Here is an 18,283-nt window from a genome sequence, read left to right as displayed (position 1 = left end):
TGGATGATTCAATAAGCGACAAGAAAAAAGATATGACCAGTTAAAATCTACACAACCAGTTTTGTCTTAAATGAAAGAAATTAAATTCTTTTGCAGAGGAGAGTACTGTTTTGGCAACAGCTAATTTTTTTTAGGATTACTATTTTTTTGTATTATCCTCTGGTCTTTTTTTTTTAACTTTCATACTGTTCTAATAACTTGCCTTTCTCCAATTCTGTATTTTTCCCCTCATGCTCATTTTAATTGTCTTCTTATTCTTACCTTCAAGTCTGATGAAGATAATTTCCTTTTGAAATAGCTATTCTTTCTCATAGACAATTTAGGGAAATTCAGGCAATTTGAGGGGGCTGGGGAGAGACACAGCTCTGAGGAATGTTTTACCATACCCRCCCATCTCCTACCCACTAAGGAGTAGAGGCATTTTGTTGAAACACCTCTATGATTGCAGGTGACTAACTGCCCAGATCTGATTCGACATCAAATATCACTGACCAATTTTGCCTGGTTCTAGCAAAAACTTTTAACAAGACCAGTAGTAATTAATATAAAACCTTGTTGGTTAGTTTGGTTTTTGGGCAATCAAATTGAGGGGAGAAAAATATGTTTTAGATTGGTACAAGTTGAAAATTTATTTCATTTTCTTCACTTCAAAAGAGTACAAAAATTCATGTGGGAAAAACGTTTACTTCAGCTTGAAATGTTTAGCTGTCAGTCACTTGGAATAAAGAGGAAATGCTGAGAGTCCTCTCCACTCAAGAAGCCTATGACTAAGGTACTTCTCAGTACTTTGGAGACATGGGCTCAGTTCCTACTTACATTTGGATGGTTTTGAACCTACATCTCCCACAAGGGTCCTTTAACTATCATGTTACAGGATACAGTGCAGTGCAAATGGCAAAGGGGAATCTTCATTTTCTTTTCTTGGAACAATATCAGTTTGCATGGAGTTCTTAGCTATGTAGGGAACCACAAGATAGGAAAGAAAGATCCATACCTCCCAGGTCTAGTCAATTATATTTTCAAAGTGGAGCAGCGTCAACAGGAATGGTTGAGAACCTGCCTTTGCTTCATCATAATACATGGCAGCTCTTTGGCAGGTGGAAGATGTGCATTCCAGTGCCAGAGTCAATATTGGCATTAGTCTTTTCAATTATTACTTTTAGTTCAAAGTCGTCAGTAACAAAAAGAAAACCACAGATCACATGTCCAACAAGGAGAAATCTGAAGTGATTTTGGAAGTCTGGTAGAGATCTTCCTGTTTGCTCCTGGTTACACGTAATATGCTTCAGGAAATACAGCAGTTCACAGAAAGTGACAAAATGGTGCAGGATAATTCCAGAAATTCCCTTCTGGAGTAAGCTGCCACATCAGGAAAGTGAGCAATGACAACATATCAGGTTAGACTGAGTGGAAAGGCATGATGGTTGTTCTGTGTTGGTTATGGAATACAGGCCTTTTTAAGACCATCCAAAGTCAAGATTTAGCTACGCTATCCAATAGTTTCGCAGCATCCTTCATGTGTAAAACTGGCACGTCCGTGAGAAAGTGAGCTAAATTTATCTGCACAACAGGAAATAAAAGCTCGACTGGAGTTTTGGCGCTGTCTCCTCTTCCTTTGCTTTTGCTTCCCTGTATATCAGGAGGCCAATTCATGTGGATGCATGGAAGAAAGGGAAGTCAATACTTTGCAAGTAGGGTATTATGCCCAGGGGTTACATAACTGGATTGAATGCCAGGAACAAGATGTTTTTCTAATATTAACTTAGCTAGTTAATTTCAACATAAGTTATTTTACTTTTGTCTTAAATACTAATTCTCAAGGAAATACATGGTGGAATGAAATGTTCATCATTCCATCAGATTCCAGTTTTTTCTGGCACCAGCACATTCTGTACCTACTCTTCACTATCATTAATCTATCAATCATCACTGATTAACTGATTTTGGAAAACTGTGTCTAAAACTTTCAGCTGACATATGCTCTAGGAAACAAAATGTTTAATTTTTTAGATTACCAATAAAGTCTACAGCTTTTTCTGGGAACAATACACAGCCTACCTGACATATCCTGTGCAAACATATTTATTTTCAGGTATAAAATTAATGAAGACAGCCAGACTTCAGTTTCTCAAACACCTGGAGTCAATGCTGTGTTATTCCTTGTCCACAGTGCTTTCTGCTCCAGGTAACTGTATGCATTGTATCTTTTACCAGGGCAGGGGCATTCATTTGGAATTTTGCTGTGTAAAACTGATGTAATTTTTGTCCAGGACAGCTATTTAAAATTGGGGTTTTGTTTTGGTTTTGTGTTCGTATTTAATTAATTCAGTGTCAAGTCTAAGCAGTTAATTAGTTTTCCCATTCTTAAATTTTTGATATGTTTATCAATGCATGTTATATGGTCTTTTTTTTTTAACCACTCCACTAAGCTATCTTTTCATGATCAAAATGACCTCCGAAGTCTCAGTTCTGTTCCAGATGAAGTCAACTTTTGTCTGGTATTCATTCTCCTGTGTACTGTACCTTCTTGGACTCCTATCTCTGTCAGATGATTCTGAGAGTCCTCTGTGGCAGCAGGTTTTTTCTTTTTTCAAATGTGGTACAATCCTCAAGGCATTAGAAACTCTCAGCAAACAGAGGGAAGCTCACTGAAGTGTGCAGCCTCAAATCTCATCTTAAAACAAACTAGAAGCTGCCATACACTGGTAGCGTTGCACGGGGAGCACAATTTCAGCCAAAGATGCCCATTTAAGGCAAGCTCAGGAAGTGCAGGCTAGATGAGTGGACAATGAGGTGGATTGAGAACTGACTGAAAGGCAGAGCTCAGAGGGTTGTGATCAGTGGCACATAGTTGGAGGCCTGTAGCTTGCGGTGTCCACCAGGGGTCAATATTGGGTCCAGTATTGTTCAACTTCTTCACCAATGACCTGGATGAAGGGACAGAGTGCACCCTCAGCAAGTTTGCCAATGATACAAAGCTGGGAAGAGTGGCTGACACACCAGAGGGCTGTGCTRCCATTCAGAAGGACCTCGACAGGCTGGAGAGATGGGCAGAGGGGAACTGCATGAAGTTCAACAAAGGCAAGTGCAGGGTCCTTCACCTAGGGAGGAATAACCCCATGCACCAGTACAGATTGGGGGTTGACCTGCTGGAAAGCAGCTCTGCGGAGAGGTACCTGGAAGTCCTGCTGGACAACAAGCTGACCATGAGTCAGCAACGTGCCCTTGTGGCCAAGAAGGCCAATGGTATCCTGGGGTGCATCAGGAAGAGTGTTGCCAGCAGGTCGAGCGAGATGATCCTCCCCTTCTACTCAGCCCTGGTGAGGCCACATCTGGAGTACTGTGTCCAGGGTTGGGCTCCCCAATACAAGAGACACGTGGAGCTACTGGAGCAAGTCCAGCAGAGGGCTACAAAGATGATTAAGGGACTGGAGCATCTCTCCTATGAGGAAAGGATGAGAGAGCTGGGACTGTTCAGCCTGAAGATGAGAAGACTAAGGGGGGGATCTTATCAATGTGTATAAGTATCTGAAGGGAGGGTGTAGAGAGGATGGGGCCAGACTCTTCTCAGTGGTGCCCAGCGATAGGACGAGAGGCAACAGGCACAAACTGAAACACAGGAAGTTCCATCTGAACATGAGGAAAAACTTTTTTACTGTGAGGGTGACAGAGCATTGGAACAGGTTGYGCAGAGAGGTTGTGGAGCCTCCTTCTCTGGAGATAGTCAAAAGCCATCTGAACACAATCCTGGGCAACGTGCTCTAGGTGACCCTGCTTGAGCAGAGGAATTGGATTAGATGATCTCCAGAAGTCTCTTCCAACCTCAACCATTCTGTAATTCTGTGATTTTGAGCGAAAGGGGTTGCATGCATATGTAACTTCAGAAGTGCTTATCTTCCAATGCATATGCAAAGGCAGTGGTAGCCAAAAGGACTCAATACGGTTTAAATGCCTATGCAGCTTTAAGGTCTTAAGCAATTAGACAACCTTTTTGCTCCCTTAAATCATAAGGATGGTTTATGCTCTAATGTTGCTTTAAAACCTTCAAGGAGCTTATGCATTTACTACACCCCTAAATGTGACAYTGCCACTTAATTGAACATAGATCTGCTTTTTGACATTACAACTTAATGATTAATTTAAAAAATACTAGGTAAATTAAATGCAGTAATCATAATTCACAGATAGGTTTTTTATAGATCAAGAAAAATTCTGATAATGTTTAAGCAGGAGGTTCCCGCAATGACTTTGAATCATATAGATTTATGTTTTGTATGTTCTGTAAAGGTATCTGAGTGAATTTGATTCTGATCCCACGTACACATATGTTAAAGACTGGTAGTAAGTTCGTAAAACTAAGCCCTGAAAAACTACAAAATCAGGGCCACCYGTGCAAATCCAAGTGGGCTGTCTTGGCTGCTTACTTTCTGTATAGTCTTTACATTATCCCAGTTATTCAGATAGTCTTGTAGAAAACAGAACAATTGTGATATCAATGTAAGTTAAGTCTGTTGTCTGGTAGAACTTTTCTTGACTCAAAAATGCAAACATTGGAGACTACATCCAATTTTTTTTCTTGAGTTTCTTCCACACAATCCCATTTCTGAGCACTCTCTTAATAGATCGAAAGGAAGTTTCTATAATTAATTGAAAGCTATTTGCAGAGTAAAGCACTTTGTAAAATGAAAGGGAACAAGCCATTAGCAAGTGCTACATTTTTCCCCTTCACTTTTATACCAGCATGAAAACCAGCATTTTGATTTACTGTGGATTTAATTTGTTCACAGGTTCTGACAGGATAGGTTGGCTGTGTGATAAGCAAATCTTGCTTAGTGACTTGGATAAATTTCTAAAACATTAGCAATCCTTAGTCTAACCAGTCTAATCACTTCAGGTACTCTTTTTATTATGCTTTATTACACTGGACAATGTTGATTTCCAGATAGCAAACAGTATCTTCAAGAATGTTAGTGATCTCCGATACTCTATTTTGTACTGTCAGCCATCTCTCTCTGAATATTTTCTTTCACACAGGAAAATTGGTTCCCTGTCCTCTACTACTACTACTGTAAGGAGTGATATCAGCGCCATTCCAGGACAGGAGAACACTTATTTGAACCTAAATAAGGTAGGTATAGTGGCTTCATGAATTCTGTAGAATATCTGTTTTGTTTTTATTTTCAAATCTAGTAGCTTACTAAAAAAACTCCATACAGCCATGCAGAAAGCTAGAGGTAAAGGATAACACAGGAATAACTTTGTTCTTCTAAGCTTGGGGTAAGAATGAGATGGGGAATTAAGAATATATTCTGTCAGGCAGCCAGCGCTCTGCTACATGGAATGGCTGACTACCAAAATTTTTGTCAGATGCTTATCACCAGCAGTTCTGACTTTCAAACAGCTGAGAACTAGAAGAAGAAGGTAAAACAGACAAATCATGAAGTGACTACATTGCAGCCAGACTGGCTTGGATGCCATGGATGTATTGGCTAAATTTAAAGCATTGTCAAAGAGCAGAAATGGTAACTTTTTTTTAATTTGCTATCAAGCTGCTAGTATCTCAATTTGTGTGTTTTTGCTAGGGATACCATTGTGATTTTTATGGTGCTTTTTCCTTTTCTGCCAGAAGGAGATGCCATATATGCAAAGCAATAAATGGCAAGTAGGAAAAAGGAGGAAAAAAACTGATCCTATCTCTCAGTTTCTTTCAAGCTTTTTTTTTTTTTTAAGCTGAGTATGGCACTTGAATAGATTCCCAAGTTGGCACAGGCCTAGTTTTGATCTGCAGACTAAAGCATACGATAGCCTGTGCTGTGTAGTTATTAGAATAACAAAATGCACAGCCATATGCAGCTCTTAAAAGGATCCCCAAAAGCCCGATACATCAAGCCTGGCAGATCAATAGGTAGGATGAAATTGAAGTGGTTTGTCCTATTCTAAGACACCTCAAACACTCATGGCTAGATAATTTTTCCTGCCTTCTTTGACTTCAATTTTTGAGGCTTGTGCTGATTACTGTCAGCCTTGGGGATCATCAGAAACRATATTATTGTTCGATATTATGTAATGATGCATAAATGAAGGACTGTCAGAATTTTCACACTGAGGATTTATATGCAAGTAAATGCTACTGCTACTCCCGAACTTTTCTCATCTTTGCTCAAGGTAATAACAAGATTATATACATGTTCTAAATAAAACACAGTAATCAAGAGATCTAGAGCACATTCATGTGACTGTAAGTGATCRACTTTGCTTGACCTAAGAAATCACTGCCTTCCAGCCAAATTTACCTTTTGCATGCTCCTGGCTTATTCCAAGTACTGTATCCTCAAACTGCAGACTGGTTGAAGCTGGTTGTTTTTACTAAGCTAGCATTACTGTATACCTGTGCTGTTCCTCTGCTTTTCCTGAGCATCCATCAGAATGCAGAGCTGGAAGAACCTTTGGCCTGAATTCACAGTAGACGAACTTACACTCTACCTAAAGTGGATTAACACAATGGCTGCATCTGACCATGGAAGTGATTTAAATTAACTATATTTTGCATTTGCAATGAGCTGGCATTGCTTTTGTGGTGCATTACAGCATCTCAGCTCAAATGTGACAACTATTCAGGTGTGCTAACTTGACTGCTTGCAGTCATGAGTACTTTTCTTTACAAAGGTGCCTAACTCCTGTTTATTTCTRATTTTGACACCTTCAGATTAAATGTTCCTTGTTTTCACTCATTATTCTCCCAGATAGAATGGAAATTGGGAGAATATTTGAATCCTCCAATTAAAATATTATGAGTTCCTAAAATAATTTCAAATACACAACTATTCTGTAGTCACACATGAGTTCCATTTTCTAATTCTGTTACATTTTATTCCTTGCTTTTAGGAAAATACAAAAAATGATGAAATTAATACTCAAGTAACAGCAGGTATGGAAGTATGTTGTTTTTCATTCTCTTTGTTGTTGATCCATGAGTGTTCTGCTCAAATTCCCATTTGAACTGAGTCTGCCAGTTTGCCTGGCAAACTTCTTTTGAGTTTAGAATAACTGGGATACCAGTTGGCATGTGGACGACGCACTTCCATGTCTTTTGCTCACCCCAGTTTGCAGTTATTTCCCCAAAGCAAGCCCAAGATGCAGTCTTTACAAGGGCTCAAATACTGATTTTGCTAAATAGATGTGATGCTGAAAGCCTTGCGCAGTTTGGGAGCACCAATTACACAGCATCCCCTCCCACATAAATATTTGAGCAATAAATTACTGAAATGGTAAACCAAGAGCCAACTTAAGTCAAATGTGAATGAATGGCCTTACGGAGAAAATCTTCAAAAGCAGATGGAATTTTAGAAGGAAAAGTCTTGTCTGTAGTATGTATCCTTAAAACAACAGAAACAATAGAGAGCCCAGTGCTTAAGAGCTAAGGCACTAGACTGTAAACAGGGAGGGAGTCAATGAGTTTGCAGGAAGCAAAACTTGTAGATTCTTTTGAATCCTTTAGAAATCCTCTGCTGAAAAGCAGACTTTCCCAATAACAAGAAATTTGATAATTTGAAGTGTGGCTTTAAGTTGAATTTATTCYGCTAAAAAATCTGTGCCCAGATTTTTAGAAACCAGAATATCCCCAAGCCTTGTACCTGGTCAGTGAAATATACATTCATGTCAGGTCTTGCACCCACYGAATGCCCATTTCACTGAGCACTTTCATAAGACCCCAGGATCTCCAGCTCTAGGGAAGTCACAGCAGGAACTCAGAAGGGGCTTTCTGTGACCTCAGCTTTGGGTTTAGCAAAAGTTTTGAACCTGAGATGTAAGTATAGAAATCTATGATTTCAGAGTTGGTAAGTGTCATTTAGTTATTAAACTTTATTTCATTGCTAAATTTCCGGTCATCTCTAGAACCCTCACCCAGAGACTGCAGAATGGCCTCTCACCTGTCCTGGTGACTGCTGTCTTGCACTGCTCCTCCACTCTCACTGGTGCGTGCAGTTTCTGTAAAATCTGTTGCTATGCTCTGAATAAGGTTTCTCCGCCTCATGAAGGAATAGTGCTGGACGGTTTAGATGAGATCATGGAGACTGTTCTCATTTCTTTTCAATTTTTCTTTATCCATATTTGTAACACGTTTTCAAAGTGATGTCATCCTGCAAATGAAGTTTCTTTCCAAAGTTACTTTTTCCTAGTGTGATGTAATTTCTGTACATTCAAAACCAGTACAAAAAATTGTGTTGAGATGATGTATTATCATTTGTGTTCCAAAGCAGAAAAAGACACAACAACATATAAGAATGTGCAACAGTTGGAGAAAAAAGTATCATTATCCAAAGCTGTAATGGGATACTCACCAGTACTGGCTTCTGCTCATGAAAATGGCTATATCTATCTATGGAGTATTCAGGTAGCTATCTGAATGTCTTTGGGATGGGACTGGACCAAAGGAGAAGGTAATTCTGCCAATTTTCGTAACATGCTTTCTACTAACTAGCATTTGCAACAGCTTGCATTTTTTGGTTCATAGTTTCTTACATGGACACAAATTACTTCTGCTTTTACAACTGTAGCAGAGAGTAATCACAAATGGAAAATGAGGAAACACATGACTAGGAACAATTATGGCAAAAACTGACTGTGAAGTTGTGTGAAAGTCTAGTAGTCAATTTTCCACCCATTTAATTTACTTTCTAAGAAGGATGATAGGCAAGGCATAGTATCCTGCTCTCAGAACAGGAGAAATATGTCTCTCTAGCAGACTTTCTCCAAAATCATTTGGAGATAACAGACCCTGTGCCCTGTAATGAGAATTAGAGAAGACCTGCATCTGCGTCTGGGGAGGAGTAACCCCATGCACCAGTGTGTGCTGGGGACTGATCAGCTGGAAAGCAGCTTGGCAGAAAAGRATCTGTGGGTCCTGAYAGACAACAAGTTGAGCCAGCAATGTGCCTTCACAACAAAGAAGGCCAACAGTATCCCAGACTGCATTAGGAAGAGCATTGCCAGCAAGTCAAGGGAGGTGATCCTTCCCCTCTACTCAGCATTGGTGAGACCACATCTGGAGTGCTGTGTCCAGTCCTGGGCTCCTCAGTACAAAAGAGACACGGACATTCACATCCAGCGAAGGGCCAAAGGGCCACAGAGATGATTAAGGGATTGGAGCATCTGTCGTATGAGGAGAGGCTGAGAGCTGGGAATGTTTAGCCTCAAGAAGAGAATGCTTGGGGGGACCTTATCAGTGTGTATAAATACCTATGGGAGGGAGTAAAGAAGACAGAGCCAGACTCTTCTCAGTGGTATCCAGTGACAGGACAAGAGGCAATGGGCGCAAACTGAAATACAGGAAATTCCATTTAAACATAAGAAAACACTTTTTTACTGTAAGGGTGACTGAGCACTGGTACAGGTTGCCCAGAGACRTTGTGGAGTTTCCATCCTTGGAGATATTCAAAACCCAACTGGACATGGTCCTGAACAACCTGATCAACCTGACTCTGCTCTGAGCAGGAGGGTTGGACTATATGATCTCCAGAGGTGCCTTCCAACTTCAACTACTCTGATTCTGTGATTCTATGAGTGCAGCACTGCACAAGTCAGTTAGCACTAGCAGGGTTACAAATCAGGAAAGAATAGTATCCTGACACATGGGATCTGTAGGTATAATCAGACTGTAAAGCCAGTCATACAACAGGCTGCCAATGGTTTAGGTGTTGTTATCACCTCAGGCTCTGCTTCAGAAAACATGTCATTCTAAACAAGAGGCCAAAAAGTAAATACAGAATGAGGATGGAGTACCATGACATGGTCAGATAATATTGGTCATCATGGTGGACAGTGATCATCATACCTCAGCCATGTCAGGCTTTAAAAGGTATCCCAGTAAAGGCAAGTCATAGGGAGAAACTTTCAGAAAGGTGATGAGGTAGCTTCGCAAATGTTTTGTGCAGAAATAGAATATGATGATAAATGTCCACAAGTRCAGTGAGTGTGGAATATGTTCGGTTTTGTTGTCTTCATTATTGATATATTAGTGTGCTCAGATGCCTGTAGGAATTCCCAAGTTCAGACGGCAGTGATGTCATCATTGTCACAATCATCATCATCATCACTTGGATGACAGAGGCAAGAGTCCCCTTATCAGCAAGACATTTTTCCTCACCTTATCCAAAGGCTGAAGGGATAGAAAGGGAGAAAGTCCACTGGTGCTTGCTTGACTTGTGATCAGCGGTGCAGAGTCTAGCTGGAGGCCTGTAGCTAGCGGTGTCCCCCAGGGGTCAGTACTGGGTCCAGTCTTGGACCAACTTGTTCATCAGTGATCTGGATGAAGGGATAGAGTGCACCCTCAGCAAGTTTGCCAATGATACAAAACTGGGAGGAGTGGCCGATACACCAGAGGGCTGTGCTGCCATTCAGAGAGACCTGGACAGGCTGGAGAGGTGGGCAGAGAGGAACCTCATGAAGTTCAACAAAGGCAAGTGCAGGGTCCTGCACCTAGGGAGGAATAACCCCATGCAGCAGTACAGGYTGGGGRTTGACCTGCTGGAAAGCAGCTCTGCGGAGAAGGACCTGGGAGTGCTGGTGGACACCAAGTTAAGCATGAGGCAGCAATGTGCCCTTGTGGCCAAGAAGGCCAATGGTATCCTGGGGTGCATCAGGAAGAGTGTTGCCAGCAGGTCGAGCGAGATGATCCTCCCCTTCTACTCAGCCCTGGTGAGGCCACATCTGGAGTACTGTGTCCAGGGTTGGGCTCCCCAATACAAGAGACACGTGGAGCTACTGGAGCAAGTCCAGCAGAGGGCTACAAAGATGATTAAGGGACTGGAGCATCTCTCCTATGAGGAAAGGATGAGAGAGCTGGGACTGTTCAGCCTGAAGATGAGAAGACTAAGGGGGGGATCTTATCAATGTGTATAAGTATCTGAAGGGAGGGTGTAGAGAGGATGGGGCCAGACTCTTCTCAGTGGTGCCCAGCGATAGGACGAGAGRCAACAGGCACAAACTGAAACACAGGAARTTCCATCTGAACATGAGGAAAAACTTTTTTACTGTGAGGGTGACAGAGCATTGGAACAGGTTGTGCAGAGAGGTTGTGGAGCCTCCTTCTCTGGAGATAGTCAAAAGCCATCTGAACACAATCCTGGGCAACGTGCTCTAGGTGACCCTGCTTGAGCAGAGGAATTGGATTAGATGATCTCCAGAAGTCTCTTCCAACCTCAACCCTTCTGTGATTCTGTGATTTGTTTCAAATATTACTCAGCTGGGTTGTGTTCCTTTTGAGCTGAATGAAGTAAGGTTTCACAAGGGGCGTGTGTGTGTGTGTGTGTGTGTGTGTGTGTGTGTATTTACACACCTTGTGTGTGTATATATATATATATATATAGTATATATAGTGTATATATATAAAAATAAAATATCTTTGTTACCACATTCTCAGGAAGAAGCTAACAGGCACAGATCTTACTGAAAAAATTTCAGGCAAATACAGTAACCTTTGCACAGGAAGGGGATGCCAGAATCGTACTCAGAGTTATCTTTACTGGAATGTGATTCTAAGAACTGTGTTCACCCAGCAGGGAACAGTTAGGAACTGGGGCCAGCCGAGATGCTAACCCTCTGGAAATCAAGGTACRCACAATTGTGATGCAGGAAATTAATATGGCTTCTCTTTTGTTCTGTTTTCTAGTACCGCAGTGGCTGAGATCTGAATGGCATTAGCAGTTTTGCAGACCTAGCTCGTAAGTGAGATACCATTCAAATCTTGTTCTTAGCCTGGACTGACTGAAGCAGACAGCAGTTACAATATTAACTAGATAATCCAGGTTTGTAATGACTTTACTAACATTGAGATATTTTCCAGATGAATGAAGAGCTTTTAAAAAACATTTCCTCTGCAACTAAATATAGTTTTAAGGGTGTCTTCCTCTATACTTCCCTCAAGTATGTGTAAGTGTGTATATGAGTTTGCTTGTGCATACGTATTAAAGCTTGGCTTCTTAGCTGAGCTAAAAAAAAAAAAAAAAAAGCATGAAAATCCACTGTCCATAAATGCAAAGTTCAATAAAAGCACAGATCAAGGGTGCAGTAAATGTAACACTGCCACCTACCAGAGAGTAATCAAATTTTGCTTTTCTAACAAATTGATTAAATCGATTAAATGAACTGACAGTCATACTCTCTGAAATAAAATTATCAAATTCTAAGCAGTGCAGATATTATAATAGCAATAATAAAGAATTCCCTGAAATTCTGGAAAAACTAATACAAAACAGGAACCTGATCTACTATTTTCTGGTCTATGTTATTAAGTTACCACCATAGCTGATGATGTGACTAGGAGCTTCAGCAGAGTGCAAGATTTTGACTATTTTAATCTACCCCATGAAGACTATTCCAGAAGTACCAGACTTACTATATGGAAGGAAGTTTCTTAAAAGTCTATAAGAGGTCCTTGTCCATCCTGGTGCATAGTGGGGACAAAATTAATTTTGCTTTACCTTAGCTGTGCAAAGGTTAGTTGTATAAGTTCAGTGATCCCATTCCTTCTCTATGCACTCTGCTGAAGCACTTTCTACAAGTGAGCTAAATGACTCTAGAGGTGCCTTTTTCTCAACACTTGCACTTATCTTGGCCACCTATCCTATATTTCTATCAGGAGTCTACAGGGGTCTTTTTTAATTATAAAGAGCCTCCACTGAGATTCCACTGAGACTTTGACCATTCATTTTAATTCAGTGAAATGCACCCCATGCATTGTGCCATGCACCAAGGGAGCAGCGAGGAGGCTGTGTAGTCCCCTTGTCTGTGCGGTGGCCGTTCCCATTGTTGATTCTCAAAGCCAAGAGGGAGTCATTCTTGTGTGAATCCACCAATTGGGAACTGCCCTGCTTCTAGTCTTGCTGTAGGAGCCCCATGGGTGTAGAGAATTTCAGTCACTATCCCTGATAGTTTGGTAACATCTCCATAAATACCAAGCAAACAGGAGATGAACAAGGAAAGAGACATAAAGGTCCTGGGTTCCAGAAGTGGGATGTTTCTGGTATAAAAGCTAATGATTTCAGCAAGATAAGAGCACCCTGATGTTACTGAATTCAGTATGAGGCCATGACAATACAAAGACCTCCAAAACTGAAAGATCACATTGTTCACTTCAGCTACCGCTGCTGTACTTGCCGGAGGAATAGCAGATTGTAGCCCTTGCCAGGGCACACCCTAAATGCGCTCTCAAAAGTTAACAAAATCTTCCTCCTGATCAGCTTTGGGAAGCAGGGACTGGTTGGCAGAGAGTCAGGAGAAAGAGATGCAAGACTGGAGTTCCAGTACAATCTCAGGATTGAAATCTTACTGTAATCTCAGAGAAGTGCCTGCCCCTGTAGGCTTCAGTTTGCTCATCTGTGGGAAGAGAATAATGATACATTCCTGCATTTAAGTGTGTCCTGCACTCATGAATGCAAACTGCTCTCAAAGAGCTAAGAATTATCAATGGTTTCTTTCATTTATCACGATATTCGAGTGACAGAGAAACTCAAGCTACAAGCTAGATACCAGACTTTAAACACTTATGATTGTTTTTCCACACATGAATTTCTTTCCCCAGTATCTATAAGCTCAGTAGCAGAAAACTTCAAATTGCAAATTACACAGTCAAAATCAAAGCAGACTTGGTGAATTAGAGGGGGAATTTAACTAATGCAGCCTGGGAAAAAAATGTACCTGCCAATCCATCGATAGTCCTGAAAAAGAAAGGGGATGATTATTTAGTTCCCATTTTCAAAATTCCTTTAGGATATAAACAGCTTATTAACAGCCCGGCGTACGAGCAACCTCTACTGTCTTCTCCAAAAGAAGAATGTCCTTTCTCATTTATAGTGCAGAATACCGTCAACTTGAAGTTCAAATGAAATGACTCTGTAAAGCTCTTCATTTCTTATTACATGATACAAAACAATCATAAAGGAATGTTTCTGCTCTACTTTCTATTTCCAGCTCTATTTGTAATGTATTCTGCCAGTCACCATTACAAAACTGCCCAAGGAAGTTAAATAAATACAACTGGGATTCGGTACAGTCATTTCTAGTCTTATTAAATCCTCCAGGCACACAAGCTACTTGCGCAAGGAAAGGTTTGTATATATTATTATAGTAAATAATGCATTATATTATAAGTCTTGCTCCTAACTACAAGGACATGCCACTTCCCTGCTTCAGTTGGTATTTACAGGAAATTATACAGGTATATTACAGTGTTCTTTAAAGGCAAGATATTATATGCTTATAGAACATACTTACATGCTTACATGCTTATACCTACATGCTTTACTATTCTTTAAATAACTCACCAAAGTATTATAATCTTACTAATTCCTTCTAGGAGATATTGTTGAGCTTAAAGAGCAGTATCTTCAGCCTGTATTAGTCAAGATAACTCTGAAACCAACAAATCCTTTAACTCCTTGTATGTAACTTGATATTTCACAGAAATTATGAAATGTAATGAAAGATGTCACAGATAATTTGATTAAAGCCATTTGTTATAAACTGAATGTTAATGGATATCACAAATATATTATACTCTTTGAGACGTTTTTGTGAGAAAAATGTAAAAATGTGAACTTAATAGAATTTCTTTGCATGATTTATTTGTAGAGGACCCAAGACACAGAGGTCAGTTTGCATGACTGTGGTGACCTCAGATGCCCCACAAATCTACTGTAAAAGCTACTTACAGCTTTCAAAGATTTAATGTAAATCATGGCACATCTTCAATTCCAAGCTATCCGCCCTTTGAGAATAAGGAATTGAAGAGGAATATCTGAGCTGGGCAAGAATTTGGTGCTTCTGGCTTTCTTTAATGAAAGTTCCTTGGCTGCAGTGCTTCTCAGTCTGAGGTTCACCTTACAACTGTTTTTAATGTAATCTACACAAAATGGTCAAAAATGGATGTAATTGAATTGCACATGACATTTTAAATGATATTGATATATTATATTGTCTACCCTGGTTTTTGTTTTCACCATCAACAGAACAGTTTGAGGGAAAGAGAAATGTCAGAACTGATGTAAAAAAACATTTTTTTTAAGAGAAGTGATCATAATTCAAATGGAATTGTAATTGCAATTGAATTTAGAACTTCTGGAGCAAGTCAAATACAGACAGAATCATGCAGTGAAAAAAGATCAGTAAAGAGGAATTTAATCAACATTTTCAGCTTTAAAACCTCTTATGCTGTCACTCTCCCTAAATTATTTCTGCGCATTTCTCAATGCACACACACTTTCTTAAGTTATAATTCAGATGTACTCTTTTCAAAATGTATTAAATTTAAGTCTTTGTTGTCCACTGTTTGGAAACATTGCTTTTTTGCCCTGCTGACTGAGTCATCTGTGTAACAAAATCAAAACATCGAAAGAGCTACACAGACTTCAAACTGGCAAACCATAAAACACACTGTTATCTGGTAGATATCAGCCTAGATATATTTTTCACTGTAGATTTCATTTTTAATTTAAGCAAGCATACCTTTATGTTAACTAGCAAGAAAAATAAGCTTTATAACATTTTTCAAATTCAAAAGTCTAGTCAATTGTTGATTATTTTACTTCAGACATCCTATTTCTCAGTTTTACCTTGAAATCTTTGCAGCAGAAGTGCAATACTAAGATTTCAGGATGGCTTGTGTTGTGGTTAACATGACTGGCACAGGCCCTGATGTGGGGAATATAAGTGTGCTCTGGCCAGCCCAGTGCTAGTATTATTCCTGTTTTCTTCATTCCCACAGCAGTTTGGACTCTATCGGAGTGACAGCAGGAGCTCACTAGGACACGTCAGACTCATCACCTGAGGATAAGCCAGTTTGATAGTTCCTACTTGTGGTGGGAAACAGAGGAAAAAAAATGAGAATGCTCTTCAAGGTACTCTAAAGTCAATTAAATGCTATTTCATGATGTCCTGGATGGACATCTACAATATGGATAGAAACACAGAAGACTGCATATGCAGTTTGCTGATTTTCATGTTGCTTAGGAATGGGAAGTCTTATACATAGAAAGGACCGATTTTCTGTTTGTAACTACAAATGAACCAAAAATTCAAACTATGTGAAATTTCAAGTAAAGAAAGTATTGTTTGATCCTTCTGTATCCCTATCACTTTTTCCTCCATTCCAAGACAGTCTCATGGTTTCTTAATCTCTTTTAAAGTGCAGACAACATGTCTGTACTCAGGATTCAATCACCAGCTTTGCAGACCTCTACTAACAGCAGCTGAATAAAGCAGTTAACGTTAATGCTTTTTTAAATTATTATTTCAGAAAATAAATAAATAAATAATTTATTCCAGTGCAGTGATAACTTCTATTCTAGAGTGCTGGCAAGACCTCTGGTCCAATGACCTCAATACTTACAGCTGGAAACATGCACACATTCCAGTAGCCTCCAGTCTTATCTGAATACCAGCTCAACAAATAAAATAGCCATGCAGGTTTTTGTAGGAGAACAGAGAAATTTTGCATAATTCAGTATTGTATACATGGTCTCTCCTTTGCTCTCTTGCTATATCTCTCCCCATTCTTTACCAAGTTTCTCATTAGCAAAGATATGAAGACACCTCCTGACGATAAGAAAAATCAGAACTAAGATCAGCCTAAGACTCCTCTAGGTTGCAGTATGTGTGTTACCAGTAGGAAGAAATTAAGGTTGGCACTGTAATGAGTCCCTTGTTGTCCTAGTCTGTGGTGCATGCAGTTGGCTACCAAACTACAGTTTACTGTGTTTTATGTGTCAAATAGGGAGCTCACTAGTAGCAGATAGCTAAATTACAACTTGATCCCATTCATGACATGCCCCAAAACAGTAACTATATCTGTGCAATAAAAACGTTACTTGTATACCTGTTTTGTGCAGACTGACTATTTTTTTAAAATCCTTTGTGCACCACTTCAAATTTCAGTATTTCTTATGGATGTTCAGGGCTTTTTTAATGAAAGGAATTATAAAAGCACATAAATACAGATTTAGAATTCTAACTTTGGACATCAATACTTATATTAACCACAGGGTTTCACTGCTGCAACATCTGTCCCTCACCTCTTCCTTTGCAGTCTCCCCGTCCTCATTCACTGGGTGATCTGCAGGACTAAGTGCTTTGCTGCGTCCTGCCAAAATTCTATGACACCTTTTGATTCCAGTATATTTTAATATTTATAATTTTCATGTTTATTGGTATATATATATCTGTCTTCAACAGCATATCATGGATACTTTGCTGTACTTGACTGATCAACTCTCTGGAGTAATCACTATGAAGAATAATTTCAGAAAAGGCTCATTCTATATCACTATTATCTCTTACTAACAATAGTACAGAACTGACAGTTATTTTATTTAAGTTCCCTATTCATATCTCTACTTAGATCTCCAGAACTTTTACTTACAGGTGTTTGGCCTCTTTACATGTAAGTACTGTAAAAGCAGCAAATTTAAATATATTCTTGCTCCTATGGTGGTTCTTCTGTTGTATTTTTTTTTAGTTCATAACTACCAGAAAAGCTTTTCTATACATCAGGGTACAGATGTGACCAGACAGCAAGGAAAAAAAGAAAGAACTGAAAATAAATGCTAAGTACAGTAATGACACAATCTTTCCRGAATGCTGACTATGATTTTCTTCACTAGCAACTCAGTGGTTATAGAGAATTCGCATTATGAAGTACTGCCAACACAAAACTTTCAAAAAGGCATGTATTAGCCTCAAGGTAAGGAAATGCTTTTAATTTTTTTCTGTATTTTGCCGAGAGACAGCAAGACTGAATTCAGCACATGACATATATTGATTCAATGCTACAGCACTGAATACATTTTAGTATATTAAACATATTTTAATACTTGTGCAGATGCTAGAATTAGCTGCACTTCCCTTGCTAACAGCACATTCMGTGGTTTACCTTTTAAAGTCATTTCCCCTCAGAGCGCAGGGCGCCTGCCTTACGCTCTGTCCTTAAACCCTTCCTCGTCCTTCCAGCATGGCTTCAAACGAAAGAGAAGCTTCCGGAAAGCTTCCGGTCCCCGCCACGGAAGCGATGCCGGATCTGTCGGGGCTTTCTGAGCGCGCCACGGCCGGGCGCGTCCCAGGCGCTGGAGCGGAGCCGGGTCGGGCCGGGCCGCGCTGCGCCGCCGCCGCCGCCGCCGCCCCGACCCTCCGGCAGCCCAGGCGGAGCCCAGGCAGAGCCCCACGCCCCGGCGGCAACCTCCAGCGCCGTTAACGGCCCGCGCCCTTCCGCCCCGCGGAGCATGCTGGGACT

At 40.1% G+C, this 18,283-nt stretch overlaps 1 protein-coding gene and 1 long non-coding RNA gene across 2 annotated transcripts in view; one reads left to right on the top strand and one right to left on the bottom strand.

Moving 5' to 3' along the window:
- The window catches only part of WDR64 (WD repeat domain 64), an 89,479-nt gene extending 80,517 nt beyond the window's left edge, over positions 1 to 8,962 (top strand). The window contains exons 17-21 of the mRNA XM_026082124.1: positions 2,093 to 2,185; positions 4,288 to 4,338; positions 5,035 to 5,128; positions 6,886 to 6,936; positions 8,195 to 8,962. Coding sequence (XP_025937909.1) covers positions 2,093 to 2,185; positions 4,288 to 4,338; positions 5,035 to 5,128; positions 6,886 to 6,936; positions 8,195 to 8,407 — 502 coding nt within the window. The 3' untranslated portion in view covers positions 8,408 to 8,962. The remainder of the gene's footprint in view (positions 1 to 2,092; positions 2,186 to 4,287; positions 4,339 to 5,034; positions 5,129 to 6,885; positions 6,937 to 8,194) is intronic.
- A 2,296-nt stretch (positions 8,963 to 11,258) lies between these two features.
- LOC112973814 lies at positions 11,259 to 18,149 on the bottom strand. The gene is made up of 4 exons (XR_003256074.1): positions 17,927 to 18,149; positions 13,699 to 13,718; positions 13,331 to 13,377; positions 11,259 to 11,990 (listed from the first exon to the last, which is right to left on the bottom strand). It is a non-coding gene; the product is annotated as an uncharacterized LOC112973814 (long non-coding RNA).
- Positions 18,150 to 18,283: the final 134 nt, after the last annotated feature.

Source organism: Apteryx rowi, unplaced genomic scaffold (assembly GCF_003343035.1).
Source record: "Apteryx rowi isolate R43461 unplaced genomic scaffold, aptRow1 scaffold_568, whole genome shotgun sequence".
NCBI lineage: Eukaryota > Metazoa > Chordata > Aves > Apterygiformes > Apterygidae > Apteryx > Apteryx rowi.
This window is presented reverse-complemented; position numbering and strand designations above follow the sequence as displayed.